The sequence below is a fragment of the Hipposideros armiger genome, unplaced genomic scaffold, assembly GCF_001890085.2.
Source record: "Hipposideros armiger isolate ML-2016 unplaced genomic scaffold, ASM189008v1 scaffold_671, whole genome shotgun sequence".
Classification (NCBI taxonomy): domain Eukaryota; kingdom Metazoa; phylum Chordata; class Mammalia; order Chiroptera; family Hipposideridae; genus Hipposideros; species Hipposideros armiger.
Window position 1 is genome coordinate 888724 of NW_017732021.1, and position 15075 is coordinate 903798.

The window sequence follows — 15075 nt, forward strand, 5'->3', positions numbered from 1 at the left end:
GTATGAAGTATTCTAGCTAAAATATTTAGAATTATTTTTTTGATTATCTATCATTTACATAGACAATCTTGGATATAATTTATTCTTACTAAAATACCAGGAGTCATTATTATTTTTATAGACTTCACATCCCAAAAGCTTTGTAAATTTTGAACTTAATATCTAAAGTCCTATACATTTACTTTTTACATAAAATTAATTTCTGACAGGATGAAGACTTGCACATGAGTATGAAAACTTTAAAAATGTTTAGAAAAAAGATCACCTAGAATAGCTAAGAAAGATTTCTAAAACAAGATCCACAAACAAAAATCTCTTCCTAACCAGTAGCAATTCTGCGCTTCCAAGCACTTTCTGAAGTGTGGAGACTAAAAACCTAGCAAATGCATGTCTCATATTCTTGCCAGCAAAGATCTCTGCTAGAATCTGCCAATTAAATGCGGTCCTGTGAGAGATCAAAGGTGAGATCAATGAAGAAGACATTCTTTTCCACCAGCATCTTCAGGCAGGAAGGAGTGTGGTGCTGGCAGGTGGTTCCCTGTAGCTACCTCTTCCCTGAACTGGATTTACTGAAAGCCAGCAATGGTCTTCTGACCTTCACACCCTCTGCCTTTCTTGTATTTTCCCTCTAATTTTTTTATATTGCATCTTAGCTTCTGTTTTCCAACCAAGCCCCATTCTTTTGTTGTTGTTTTTTAAATTTCTCTATAACAAAGCACACCATAAAAAAGTAAAAAGATGAGACATTGCAAAAGGAGGTATTTACAATATATGTAACAGAATAACATACATTCTATAGAAAGGGATACTACAGATCAATAAGAAAAATGTATTATAATAAAAGAAAATGCGGGTAAAAGAAAATGCCACAGTAGAGGGAACATAAGTGACCAATAAGTAACCAAACAAACAAAACACATGTGTAATAGAAATTCAGAAATGAAGATTAAACCCCAAAGTAATATGCTATTGCATATTTATAAAATTGGTAAAAATAAAAAAGATGTTCAATACCAAATGCTGATGACAATTTGAAGAACTTGAAACTCTTAACTTTGGGGAATTGAAGGTAGTAAAGTCACCTAGGAGAGTAATTTGGCACTTTCTGGTAAAATTCCATTCCTAGATATACCTAGAGTGTACCATGTATACATTTTGGCCAAATACCCAATGGCTGATGGTTAAAAAAAAAAAAAAATTCAGGCAAAGCTGAATCTCACCATTCCTGAGTGATGTACAAATGTATAAGACACATACTAGCACATTTTTTGTCAGAACTTTATATGTAGGATTTAGAACACCTTCAATTTAAAAAAAAAAAAAAGAATTTTTTACCTTACCTTCTCTCCCTCCAGGTGGAATGCATAGCAATCATTTGTACAATCTTTTTTTGTTGTTTGTTTAAATTCTTAACTTCTATAGGCTCAAAACTGTAAGGATTGTCTTCTTAAAGCATTCTTCTGAAGTTTTGTAGTCTCAAAATGATGTTTGATATATTTTGCTAGTGAAAAGTAAGTGTGTATCTTTTTTATTAGTTTGATTAGTGAGAAAAGGAATGTGTAATTGCTCTCAACACATTCTTCTTCTTTTTATCCCCATTCTTTTTCATGTCTCAGCCTAAAAGGATTATCATAGCTGTTGTGTAGGGTCGTGGATTATTTCCTGCTTTTGAATTTTGAGGTGGCAAAGTTGACATTCTGTGTTATATACATCCTCATTTAAATATAAAACATTCCAAAATAAGACTTTGTCTTGTACGACTAATGGCCTAAATGGAATTTAATAACCAAATAATAAATATAATTCTTAAAGATTATTCTGCTAAATAATATGAATTAAATCCATCAGAGGATTCTGTACAGATTAAAATTATGACAGAATAATCTAATCTTCAGCTGTCTCCTTGAAATAGGTGAAGGAGTTCAAAAGGTACAAACTTCTAGTTATAAAATGAATAAGTTTTGGGGATGTAATGTACAGCATGATGACTATAGTTAACCTGTATTGTTTATTTGAAAATCGGTAAGAGAGGTCTTAAAAGTTCTTGTCATAAGAAAAATGATTGTAACTATGGTGATTGACGTTAGATATTAATTGTGGTGATTATTTCACAATACTCTATATACAAATATCGAATCATTATGCTGTATATCTGAAACTAATATAATGTTATAGATCAATTATATCTCAATTAAAAATGAAAAAAAATTTATTGCTTCTGGTTTCAAAAAAATATGTTCCTCTAATATATTTAGCTAACATATTTTCTCAATTTCCTTATTAACAATCTATTTACTTTCTTTTTAGCAATTTGAAAGTACTTTACTTTGATACATAAAATTAGCATGCCTGTATTCACTATTAAGTACTCTAAAATTTAACTTTGACAATAAACATATTTCATTTTACCTGAATTTAAAAACAAAGAACTTAAGGACCTTCTTCTTTTAAGTTACATGAAAAATGATACTCAATATTCAAAAAGTGAATTTTCAGATATCACTTATATTTCTAAGCCATCTGCCTATTGTAGTATCAGTACTGTTTTGCTGACCAGATATGACATTACCCTATGTGAATGCATAGTTGTCATTTATAAACAAATTGAACAGAAATTATATTGAGGTAGGAATTCAACTATCAGATTAGCAGATTTTGACTGCATCTTAAGGACAAAATGAGCTTTCGATTCCTACCTAATACATCTCTATAGAAACACTTGCACATGTATAAAAGGAGACATAGAAGTACAGCCTTTTTCTATCAGTGAGTAATTGGAAACATGATAATTGCTCATCACCTGGAGAATAAATTAAACATTTTGGAGTATGGCTCCAATGGACTACCACATAGTAGCTATAATGAATAAAATGTGTGTGTGTGTGTGTGTGTGTGTGTGTGTGTGTGGTGTGTGTGTATATAACCATAAAGGGAAAAACACGATGCTGGGTAATAAATAAATCCTCAAAATATTTTTTATAATTTATACAATGTATAAATACTTGCAAAACATGTATTTTTCATAGACATAGAGATATGTGATAAAAGTATAAAATATGTGTGAGAATAATATACTAATTCAGAATATTTGCCATCTCTCAGTGGGGAAAAGACCAGAAAGGAATTTAGGAAGGACACCAAAGGAACTTGAACTTGTTTTACAATATGTATGTCTCAATAATAATGTGAATATGAATCAATTAATATGAATATTGATATGAAAACTAATCTGAATTAAAATCAATATTAATATGAATCAACTATGACACTAGAATGTCATAGAGCAAAATGGTGAAGTTTGTTATACTATGTAACCCTTTGTAGGTTTCAAACTGTAGCCTAAATCTAAATTAGAGTTTGGGGAATATAATCAATCATGTTGTAAATATTTTTTAGGGGGCCAGATGGACTCATGTCTTTTTAGGGAGACCACTTTATGGACAGTGTAGAGGCCTTACCACTGCACTGTACCTCTGAACTGCCATTGAATAATACTATATGTCAACTATAATTTAATACATATATAGTCATGGGAGGTGGAGTAGAGTGTGGGAGTGGAGTCAATGGAATTGTAATAGATAAATATGATATTGGGGGTGGAAGGGCAGTGGATGGGGAAGGGGGGTTGTCACTTTGTGAGGTGTGAAAAGGATAACTATTGCATTGTTTTGTACACCTGAAAATAATAATAATAATAATAATAATAATAATAATAAACTAAATTAGAAATCCTTAAAGAAATACACGGTGGCAGGAAAAGAATTAGAACTCAGTTTAAGTTATTCCTCAATCAAAAAGATTTGGATAATGGGGATATTCATGAATCTTGTGCTCTAGAAATTTTTGTTTCATCAGAGTATCAAATTTCACAAGGAATGGTGACTATATAATAGCATATGTGATTTTTTTCATAGTCCTTTATTGTCAGTTTCAAGTATTTGTGCTTTTCAGTGAAAAGACTGGCAGCTGAGTGGCTCCATAAAGATAAGGCAGCTCTGAATATTTATGAATAAGCGACAATAATTCCACCAAATTGGACTGAATTAGGTTGTGCTTTGTAGTTTATATACTATTGTCCATGTGCATTTTCATCTACAATGCAAAGTATTGTAAATTATCTTAATTTACAAAGAATATCTCCATTTTACCTCATCACCAGCAATTGCCAACCACATTCACAGAACATTCAAATTAAGAAAGGATGAATTTGGTAATAAACCTTGAAAAGAAGTCTTGATTTCCATTTTTGTTTTGATTAATGACATATGGGAAAACTTAAATGGCTGCGTCTTGAATGATAAACTGAACATTATGTCTGGTAGAAGGAAGGCAAGCTTGTAATTTTTGAGCAGAGACGCTTTAAAATTAGTATTAACTATGCAGATCCATGCAAAGTAATGTGTCCTGAAAATTTTAAGTTACATCTCCTGCTGTTTCTGTTTCTTTTTTTGAAAGACTGACTTGCTTGATCATGTGTCTTTTATATCTTGGTGTGTGTGTGTGTGTGTGTGTGTGTGTGTGTGTGTGTGTGACCATTTGAATGAACAACTTCTAACCTTCTGTATGGCTCTGTCTCCAAAGCTGTTTGCTTTTGCCTTATTTTAACATATTTGCACCCAAATGAGGCTGTCACCAATTGATCCATATGGGAAATTTCTGGAGATTTTTTAAATTGTCTCATAAATTTCAGTTTCTCATCATCATCATTATTATTATTATTATTATTATTATTATTATTATTACTACTACTACTACTACTACTATTTTAAGTTGTCTCCTAGAGATAACTGCCTCTAGGAATCCACATTCATTTATGAACATCATTTAATATCTGCTCTGTGCCAGGATTTGTGCTAGAGAAAAAAATACTCCAGTCTGTAGGAAAACAAAGATAAATAGCAAATGATTGTAAATTAGTTAAAATGTGCAGACTAATTCTATGGGTTAATGGAGGAGGGAATGATTAAGACCACATAGAAGAGACTAGGGAGGGGTCCTTATGTTCTCTGTCTGGGAGTTAATGTACCCCTCAACATGTGGAATGATAGTATAAACTCAGTACTTTGAACTTTCAAGTTCTGGTGACTTCATGTATGTTTTGATACTACAGAAAGGCCAATGATATATAAATTACTGATTTTACATCAGTGAACTAATTCGTGCTTTTTTGCTTTCTAGTTCAAATCTAGACTAATTTGGTCAAAGATCTGTGTATATAAAAGAGATACACATCTCTTTTATTATCATATGATGTAAAATACATATAAGGTTGTTTTTTGTTATTTTTTTAATTTTTGTTCTCCAACATTATTTGTCTTGAAATCACAGATTTCCTCATGATGAGACTAGGTAGAATATTCTTTATCTTTCTGTAGTCCCAGAAGTCATAATTCATTTAATTTGTACCTAATTATCTTTTTTTGTAAAACATTAAAGATAGAAGACCTCCATAGCTAGGGAGCTTAGATTTTGATTATTACTGTTATGTTCAATTTAAATTATGAAGTATCCTTTTCTAGCTCTTTCAGAATCTTAACAGTTCATTGTGCTTTGATTGCTACATTTTTAATATCCACCTTTATTAATTTTATTCTGAATGTATACACAAGGTCATCTGGACCTAGACAGATTATTATTAAGATAATAATAACAGTAATAACGATGTCAGCCCTCATTTGACTCAGTTCTTGCCCCGATAGCAACATAAGGAAAATCAGATGGAAAAACCTACACAAGTGGCCAGGGAAAGAGAAAAAGGAAACTAGACTTGTTTTGCTTAAAGGAACTATCTCTCCCTCTTCTTCCAAAAGGAGAGAAAAACGTTATCTCCTTGGAGATGGGATGGAAAGGATCCTGTGTTTTTGTTCTAACCTCTGGGATGTAAACACATCTCCCCAATGTCCAGATTAGCCTCCAGTGTCTCTGGTTTTTGTAATCTACAGATGTCATAAGGCCCTGGGCCTCATTTTCACTTAGAATGTAAACTCTAACCTCCTCCAGGGTTTGGTAAATCTCTCTGGAGTTTTCTCACTACTCTTACAGTTGTAAAATAGCTTACCAAGTGTTGCTCTAAGCCCAGGGTCCCAAGTTTCCAGTAAAATTAATGCAGAAAGCCCCAACTCTGCAGAAACACACAGTTATTTTCTCTACACCCCAGAGTAGCAACTTGTGGGAAGAACAACGTGTTTTGTTTTTTGTTTTTTCCCTGTGAGTGTGTTTGAGACCTATGCATTTCTGGAGAAGGAAAAATATAACAATTCAGCATTCTTCAAGCTTTCTGCTGTGTTGTGTTACCTCTTGATAAAGTGCATTTTAAATGAGACTATTTCACTTTCGTCTGAGACTATAAAACCAAAGCAGTCTAAAGTTATAATTTGGAGTAGACATATGTGTTACTTGGACAGTTATGATTTTACACATTTTGTCTGAATTTTAAAATTTTGATGATACAATCCTAGTAGTTATACTGGTCAGAATCTATTGTTAGCTGTAAAGCACTTGAAGTAAGCAAGAAGCTTAGCATGATAACCAGCCATGAGATCGTCATATAGACCATGGGATATCATTGATAAATTTGAAAAACACAACACCTTCTAATTTTCAAGAAATAAAAAACTCTCTGTGCCTACTGTATAGTAACAAAATCAAATATGGTTAAAGCATTACAACCAGGGAAGAGTAATACAACTAGATTAAATAATAGGAAGAAATGACTTCCACAGTTTTACATTTTCCTGTTTAATTTCACCTTTAATAAATTTATGTTCTTCTCATAGGTTTTGAACTTTCACATTGTGAGGATCCTGGCATTCCACAATTTGGATACAAGATCAGTGACCAAGGCCACTTTGCTGGTAGCACTATCATTTATGGATGCAACCCAGGCTACACGCTCCATGGAAGCAGCCTTCTCAAGTGCATGACAGGGGAGAGGAGAGCCTGGGACTACCCTCTGCCTTCCTGTATTGGTAGGATACTGTTAAGGTTTTCATGGAACGTTTCTGTAGAAGTGTTACCAAAATCCACTGTACCATTCGAGGGATTCTATCTGTCCAAATACCTTAAATCAAGAAGTTTATGTGTGCTCACCACCTGAAATCTAGTCTCCTTTTGTCACCATGTATTTGACCCCTTTTATCCTTTTCATCCCCCCTTCCCCCCCCCCTCCTCACTGGGAACCACCCTTCTCTCGTTTATATCTATGAGCTTGGTTTTTTGTTTGTTTGTATGTTTGTTTTTCTTGTTCATTTGTTGCTTTTTGTTTTCTAGCCCACATACGAGTAAAGCCCTAGGTTCTTGCCCTTTTCCATCTGATTTATGTCATTTAGCATAATACTCTCAAGATCTGTCCCTGTTGTCGTAGAGTATACAGATGTACTATGAAGTTGTACACCTGAATTTATATGAGGTTTAACCAATGTTATCACAATAAAGTTAATACAAATAAATTATTACTAAGAAATACACTATTTCTAAAACCTTTGAAAAAAAAGTTATTGTACTCCAATTTGTCAGAAGGAAATTAATGGAAGGTGAAAGGGTCCTTTTCATAATCTTATAGATGAGTACACTTTTTTTTGCCCAATATGGAGTCATTTTAATTCTCCTATCTTGATATAATTTAACTCACTGCAATCATATACATTTGTTGAATCACATTGATCAGATTTGCTGTAATATAAAAAATATATATATATTGCCTATACTGCTAGCAAGGTAGATTAAAAACAGTAAGCTTGTTCTCAATAACTTAAAAAGGCTTTCTTTATATATATTCACCTTTTCTAAAAATCTAAGAAAGTGCATATGTTTTTTTAAATGTGTATGTAGCATAACATAATTAACCAATTTCAATAAGAAGATTAGTGTGAGAGCAACATCAGATATATAGCTCACAAGAAGCAAAAGAATGATTATGTTCTCTCTTCTTTGTGTAGCTGGAGTACTATTTTATTACTACCATCTTATAAATTAATTAATGAACACTGGTATATGTGGGTGGCGGGGTGGATAGTAATGACTTCTACCCTAAAGATCAAATTGGTGCCAGGATGGAATACTAGGCAACAAAAGAAAACTACATTTTAACAAAACACTAACTCCTCAGTAGGGAATAAACATGCAGTCATTTTTCAGTCATTCTTATCTTGTGATTGCATTTATTAAGGCACAAATCCATCCTGTATCAGGACCATACGGATTACATTGACCTAAACCTTTTTTGAAAACAGTTTTATTAAGGTATAATTGATACCTTAAGAAACAAAAACCTTCATATTTAATATATACAATTTGATGAGTTTGGAAACTTTTGAGACAAATTTTGGTCTTTGTTAGTTGATATGATCAACATAAGAATCTACACAAAACTTACTAGAATCCAAATTTTTAAAAAATGAACTTTTAACCATTAGAGGCCTTACAAATGATAGCACAGTGTTTTTGATGCCACGAGACCTCTCTACTGGTTCATTAAAACATAGATCCATGTAAGAAAGCAAACTTGTTTTTATCTAGCCAAAATGCAATCATAGCCCTTTCTTTTCAGATAGCATCTGAATTTTGTATAGATTATGAGGGTAATATCTAAAATAATAATCATCCTAAATTGGTAAACCTTGGAATTCTGGAATATGACCAACAATCCGCCCACTGGCAGTGATTATGAGAAAAATGATCATTGATTAATTCTCTCTGATGTTATATTCCTTGGTGCATGTAGGAAATATATTGAGAAAATCGTTAAGGGTTATAATAGAACAAAACTATAAACTTCAAAATACTTGCCATGTGAAAAATCACAAAATTAAAATCACAAAATAAATACATTAAAAACCATTTATTTCCTATGTGTGTTGAACCAAGCTGAAGACATTCTTTAATTTTTGGAAAGATTTTATGCAAACACAAGGACATTTGTTCTGGGATCAGGAGAAGATTTTGATTACATTTGCAACAAATCAATGTACTTCGTATTTACAAATATACCAAGTCAAATTTAGTGACTTGATACCGCTCAAGATTTCATGAGAAAGGTGAACTTATTTATTTATTTTTTCCAGTGATGGATGATCAGGAATAACAGCTGAAAAACAGTTGGACACATGGTGTGTCATGCTGATGATTTCCATGTTAACAGAAGATGTAATTCTATTTTAGGTGGTGTTCTCTACTGGCAACAATTAATAGCTTTACCACCTGGCCTAAGATTATAATTTTCTGTGCTTATTAACCTTAAATATTTATATGGCTATATTTTTCCCTGTGTCAAATAAGAAACGTTTTCTCAATTATATGGATTATTTCTAGGTAATTATGTTTCTGTAGCTTATGCACCAATCAAACAAAAATTATTTTTTAAGCACCATAGCTGAAGGGATTTAACCAGCATACCTTCTTTAAACACTATTTCATTTTTATTCTGCACACATAAGTCTTCTGTCAGAAATTAACTCTAGTGCTATGGCATATCATGTTGGATCATTTGAAGTCAAAATGCCAAGCGATATTTGTTGCAAAGAAATATATAGAGAAAAGATCTATGTTTCAATTTAAGATGCAACATAGTTCACAAAACTCCAAGTTGGCCTGCAGTTGATGAAAAATTAATTTGGAAGACTGAAGTTTCAAATTTGTTCTTATAATAAATATATGCCAATTATAGTGGTAAATGATAAGAAATGATGAAAAATGAATTAATATAGTGACATAGTTCTAGTTGTTTGACATGTTTTTTAATAAATGACAAAAACCATAATAAGTGATGTTAACATCTTATGCATAAATACTGATATCTTCTTATTTAGTTTAAAAACTACAAGTTTGTTATTATAAATTAAATTGAATTTATATTACAATACAAAATACAATTGCTTAGTCCTCTATGGGTGTGTGTATCAGTCAGGGATCTCCAGAAAAAAACAGAATCAATAGAATACTAGGTCTATCTGTATCTATCTATCGATCATTCGATATACCTACCCACCCACCTAAAGAGATTTATTTATTTTATAGTATTGACTCAAGCTGCTTGACAAATCCAAAATCCGTTGGGAAGGCCAAAAGGCTAGAAACTCAGGCAGGAGTTAATGCTGCAGTCTTGAAGGAGAATCTCTTTTTTTCTAGAAAATTCAGTTTTTGCTCATAAGGCCTCTCCATTGACTGGATGAATGGCACCCACATTATCAAAGGTTATCTCCTTTGCTTAAAGTCAACTGATTGCAGATATTAACCACATTGACAAAATACCTTCACTGCATCACCTAGGCTAATGTTTGATTAAAAAAGTTGACACAGAAAACTAACCACCACAGTACAGTGAAATATAATATACAAAATCTTAGACACAAATTTACCTATATGAATAGAGCCTATGTATTTGAATTAGATTCTGTTATTCTCTTCCAAATGCTAAAACTTTGTCTTTGACCTTTGCTCTAATAATAGAAACAAAACAAAATTTAAAAAAACCAAGAAGCTTAATTCAGTCATTAAATTTGAGTAAGACAAAAACAGTACAGAAATAAGAAAATTAGTATAAGAGTATCTTCAAATACTTAAGCAAACAGTAAACTATTTTAGTTTTGGTTATTTTGGGTAGGAGACAACCTGGAGAATTTGCAAATGTGTAATATATGACACAGTGTTTTCCTTGTTTCTAGGGCTTAGAGATGTTGAGCAATATACTAACTGAAAGTCATGACATATTTTTTCTATGTTTTTCATTGCAAAAATGCATCATGAGTTTTCCGGCAACCCAATACTTAGGCTCTCTCCTCTTGAATACAGAAGATTCTTTCTAGGTTATCTGCTAACTGAAGTAAAACCACTCCAGAGACCCCAATATCTTAAATAGTATTAAAATAGAGAGGAAATGCCCCAAAAGATGAAAATCTAATTATAGTGTATGAAAATACTTACATTTTAGTTTGATAAATTTTATAAAAATTAGAGACCACATTAAATCAAAACCAAACTAGATTTAACTGAAGTAAGAAATCTAATAAAACTGCCACTTTGACTTTTGAGAGGTTAAAAGGGGAAGTGTTTGAGTGATTTAAAGGGGAATAAAAGGACAATGAAATTTAGAAGCCCTGAGGGACTGCAGTAAAGATTAGTTTTTCTCAGAGGTGGGGTTGCAAGATGATGAATTATTCAGCCTGCAACCAGCTAGCAGTGAGCAACTTGCCATCTGTTTCCCCTTTTTATATTATCATTATTTAACAACACATCTTAAAATGTTTGGAAGCCTAAACTCAGAGTTCGTGAGTGTGTCTTTTTTTTATTCCCCAATTACACTCATTTTATTATATTTTATGATGTCTAACTTGACACTCTTGTTTTATTGTGCAATATGTTCTTGCTTCAATTACTACTTTAATCTGAGAAAGCATATACAAATATATACCTTCAAGAAGTGTGGGAATCAGGCAGCCGGTTAGCTTAGGTGGTTAGAGCACAGGCTGCTAACACCAAGGTTGCTGGTTCGATTCCCACATGGGTCAGTGAGCTGTGCCCTCCACAACTAGATTGAATGACAACAGATTGACTTGGAGCTGATGGGTTCTGGAAAAACACACTGTTCCCCAATAAAGTTTTTTTTTAAAAAAAGAGTGGGAATTCTTATTTTCCTTAAGGTGAAAAAAATACTCTGTCAAATTTGTAGATTGTTTTGAAAAGATTGGCATGAAATTGTGAGTTAAATTTTCATTATGTTTTTATTAGCTGAATGTGGAGGTCGTTTTAAAGGAGAATCATCAGGAAGAATCTTATCTCCTGGTTATCCCTTTCCATATGACAATAATCTCCGTTGCATGTGGATGATTGAGGTAGATCCGGGGAACATTGTCAGGTAAATGGATTTCATTTTCTCAAAATTACTGGGGATTCTGAATTTCCTGATCAGCTCTTAAAAGTACAATATCAGTCAACATCAAGCTGTTTCAATATTTTTAATCTTGGCAGGGAAAAACTTGGTTTTCATCAGTTAAACATGAAAAAGTATGCATAAGCATGATTTATTGATTTATAAGACACAGTGATAGCTCATATAATCCCTTAGAGGGAAGTTTTCATAGTTACAAGAAGGCACAGAGGTGACAGTTTTTCCTGCTTCTTGGGCACTCTACTCTTTTAATTCTTGATGACTGAAGATGCTGAGTCCACCATTTTCATAGGTATACAAAATTGTCCAGGCCACTATCATAAATTCAGCCTCACAAACATTAGAAGAAATGAGAATAGAAGGGGACTCAATAAATGTTCTCAGTCTTCCATGGCTGTAGGCCTATCTCTGGAGCACCTGTTCTCTGCCCCTTTAACCATGTTTGATTTCCCTTTAGATGAAGGCAGAACCATTGCCTCCTAAATCAACACCAGCAGAGTTCCAAGGCTATCACATGCTCTCAGTCTTAGTTTAACTGCTATAGTTATGGCTGAGAATGGATTAATCAATGAATACATCGTCCTTGACATATGAGCTCATTAGTGTTTTATTGCTCACAAAACAACTTTGAACTTAAGGATCCCTGCTTTATATATATGGAATTTCAGACATGCTTCTGGGTGGTGCACGTGGTTATGGAAAACAAGTATCGTCCTTCAAAGAACATGCTGACAGGTACACTGAATGCATTGTTGGATGTAAACGGGTACGTTGTTGAATGTGAACCAATACGTCGCTTTTGCAGAACTCAAAGTAAACTGCACTAGATCAGCCCTCAGCCTATTTTTATCTAGTATAGATCATGTGTTGTTTTATTTAAATGTTAGAATTAGTAAACTTGAAAGTAATTTCAACAGGATTTTTGATTTTTTCAATTAAACAATATTTGATATTAAATTGCAACCCGAATTTAAATCTACATATCAAAACATGAATCTGATATATATGTAGAGAAAGTTGGGTTGTTGGTGTAATTGGAGTTCTAATTTTTGACACTAGCCACAAAAAGTATCAGATACTAATTTTGTCTAGACAAAGCAGAATAGATTTAATATGAAAGAGTTTTTTGGAGGTTTTGAGGGTTTTTTTGCTTTTCTTTTTTTTTTTGGAGATTGGGAAGACATTATTTTTCATGTTAATTAAGTTCCCCTTTACTCCTAGATTTCTGGGTGTGACTATAATGTTGGATTTTTAAAAATACTTTTCCTGCATATATTGAGAAGTTCATGTGATTTTTTATTCCTTGTATCTGTCATTATGATTGATTTATGATATGTATTGATTGATTTTTGAATGGGAACTATTCTCACATTCCTGGAATAAGCCTCATTTGACTCTAATCAAACAAACAAATATGAAAGACTGGTAAAAATTATGTACTATGGAGTCAGAAAACGTTAACTCAACTCAGGACTCTGCCGCCCTTTGGACAATTTTATTTCATCTAAATGAAATAACTAAACTCTATTTGCCATATTTATAAAATTGAGATAAAACTTATTCCTGTTTCATTGGGTCATTATAACAATTGAACAAATAAAAAAATATGCAATGCATTATGCAGAATGCCTCGCAGGTACCAGATCCTCTGTAAGAGTCACCTGCTGTTGCCATAGTTGAAATTCATGAACACTGAAAAGAATGTATATCTGAAATTTTGTTAATTTACAAAGGCGATGAAATAGTACACATAATTATAAAAAAGTAAATTATACTGCTCAGGAAAATTCATTATGGTTATATATACTGTGTACATTTCTTATTTGATAGAATAAAAGGAACATCTAATAAAAGCAAGGATGCAGATTTGTTATATTCTTTATGTAAAATTGAATCCATGTTTAAAATAATCAAACATATAAACATGTTTCTCCCACAGCCTACAGTTTCTTGCTTTTGATACGGAAGCATCACATGATATACTCCGAGTTTGGGATGGTCCCCCAGAAAATGAGATGCTCTTGAAGGAAATCAGTGGCTCCCTTATACCTGAAGGAATCCATAGCACCCTCAACATAGTAACCATCCAGTTTGACACGGATTTTTACATCAGCAAATCTGGATTTGCGATTCAGTTTTCAAGTAAGTTACTATTTTATTTCTTAAATGCAAAACAGGAATGCTACTCAAAGAGTTCTGTTAACTTTACTGTTCAAAATTTTAGTTTTAAAAATTTAGGGATTTGAAATATTCTTACTTAACCTTCTTATTCACCTGAAGTTAAAACAAAATACATTTGGGGAAAGACAATACAATTAACTTTGAATTAATCAATAAATTAATTTAAATTGTCTTTCCAATTGTCAAACCCATTTTCCTTAACATACAGGTGAAGGTGATGTTAAAATGACTTTGCAAATGAAATAATTACATTACTAAAGCTTGTAATCTGGATTCGCCATAAAACTGTATATTTCGAAATGTGAAATTTTGGGGCCAGCCCAGTGGTGTGATGGTTAAAAACTGGCTTTGGATGCCAGAGAGCCCCAGGTCGGATCCCACATATGAGTGCCAGTGACACTGCCCTCTACAGCTAAGATACTGAACAACAGCTCAACCTGGAGCTGGGCTGCCATGAGTCACTGGCAACGGTGTAGGCTGCAGCCTCTGTAGCAGTGGGTTACCATGGGCTACCGTGTGTAATCAGCAGCCAGCGTGAGCGGCCAGCAGCCCCAGAGAGCAGCCGTCCAGAAGCTGATGACTGATCTGCCTTGCCTGGGAAGAGCGCAATGATGGTGCCAACTTGGGCCAGTGAAGCAACGTCCTCCACAACTAGACTGAAGAACAAAACGATAGCAACTTGTCTGTTCCCCTTCCCCCCAATTCCCCAGCACTGTTCCCATCCCCCCAATTCCTCCCCCCCCAAAAAAAAGTGAAATTTTCTGGGTAAGGAAGGAAATGCTTACAAAAAATGCAACTCTACATTTTGACTAATGTAATTTTTCTTCATTTAAAGGCCTTATATATTCACAAATGTCTTTGACAAAAACTTTAGATACACTTTTAAAGATTTCCTATAAAAATGAAATGCATTCATTATAAGAAATTACCAAAGTTCATGGCCTTTTTTTTTTCAAGACACTGATAAGTAGCTAAATATATGTTGTTCGATAAAAGGAATTTTGGTTTAA

The 15075-nt window shown here is 33.1% G+C and overlaps 1 protein-coding gene across 1 annotated transcript; it reads left to right on the forward strand.

Annotated features, from left to right (window-relative positions):
- Positions 1-12546: 12546 nt before the first annotated feature.
- LOC109372875 (CUB and sushi domain-containing protein 3-like) lies at positions 12547-14026 on the forward strand (the record flags this gene model as incomplete). The annotated part of the gene is made up of 2 exons (XM_019626383.1): positions 12547-12619; positions 13824-14026. Coding segments are annotated over exons 1-2 (268 nt in total), but the record flags the coding sequence as incomplete, so codon positions are not given.
- Positions 14027-15075: the final 1049 nt, after the last annotated feature.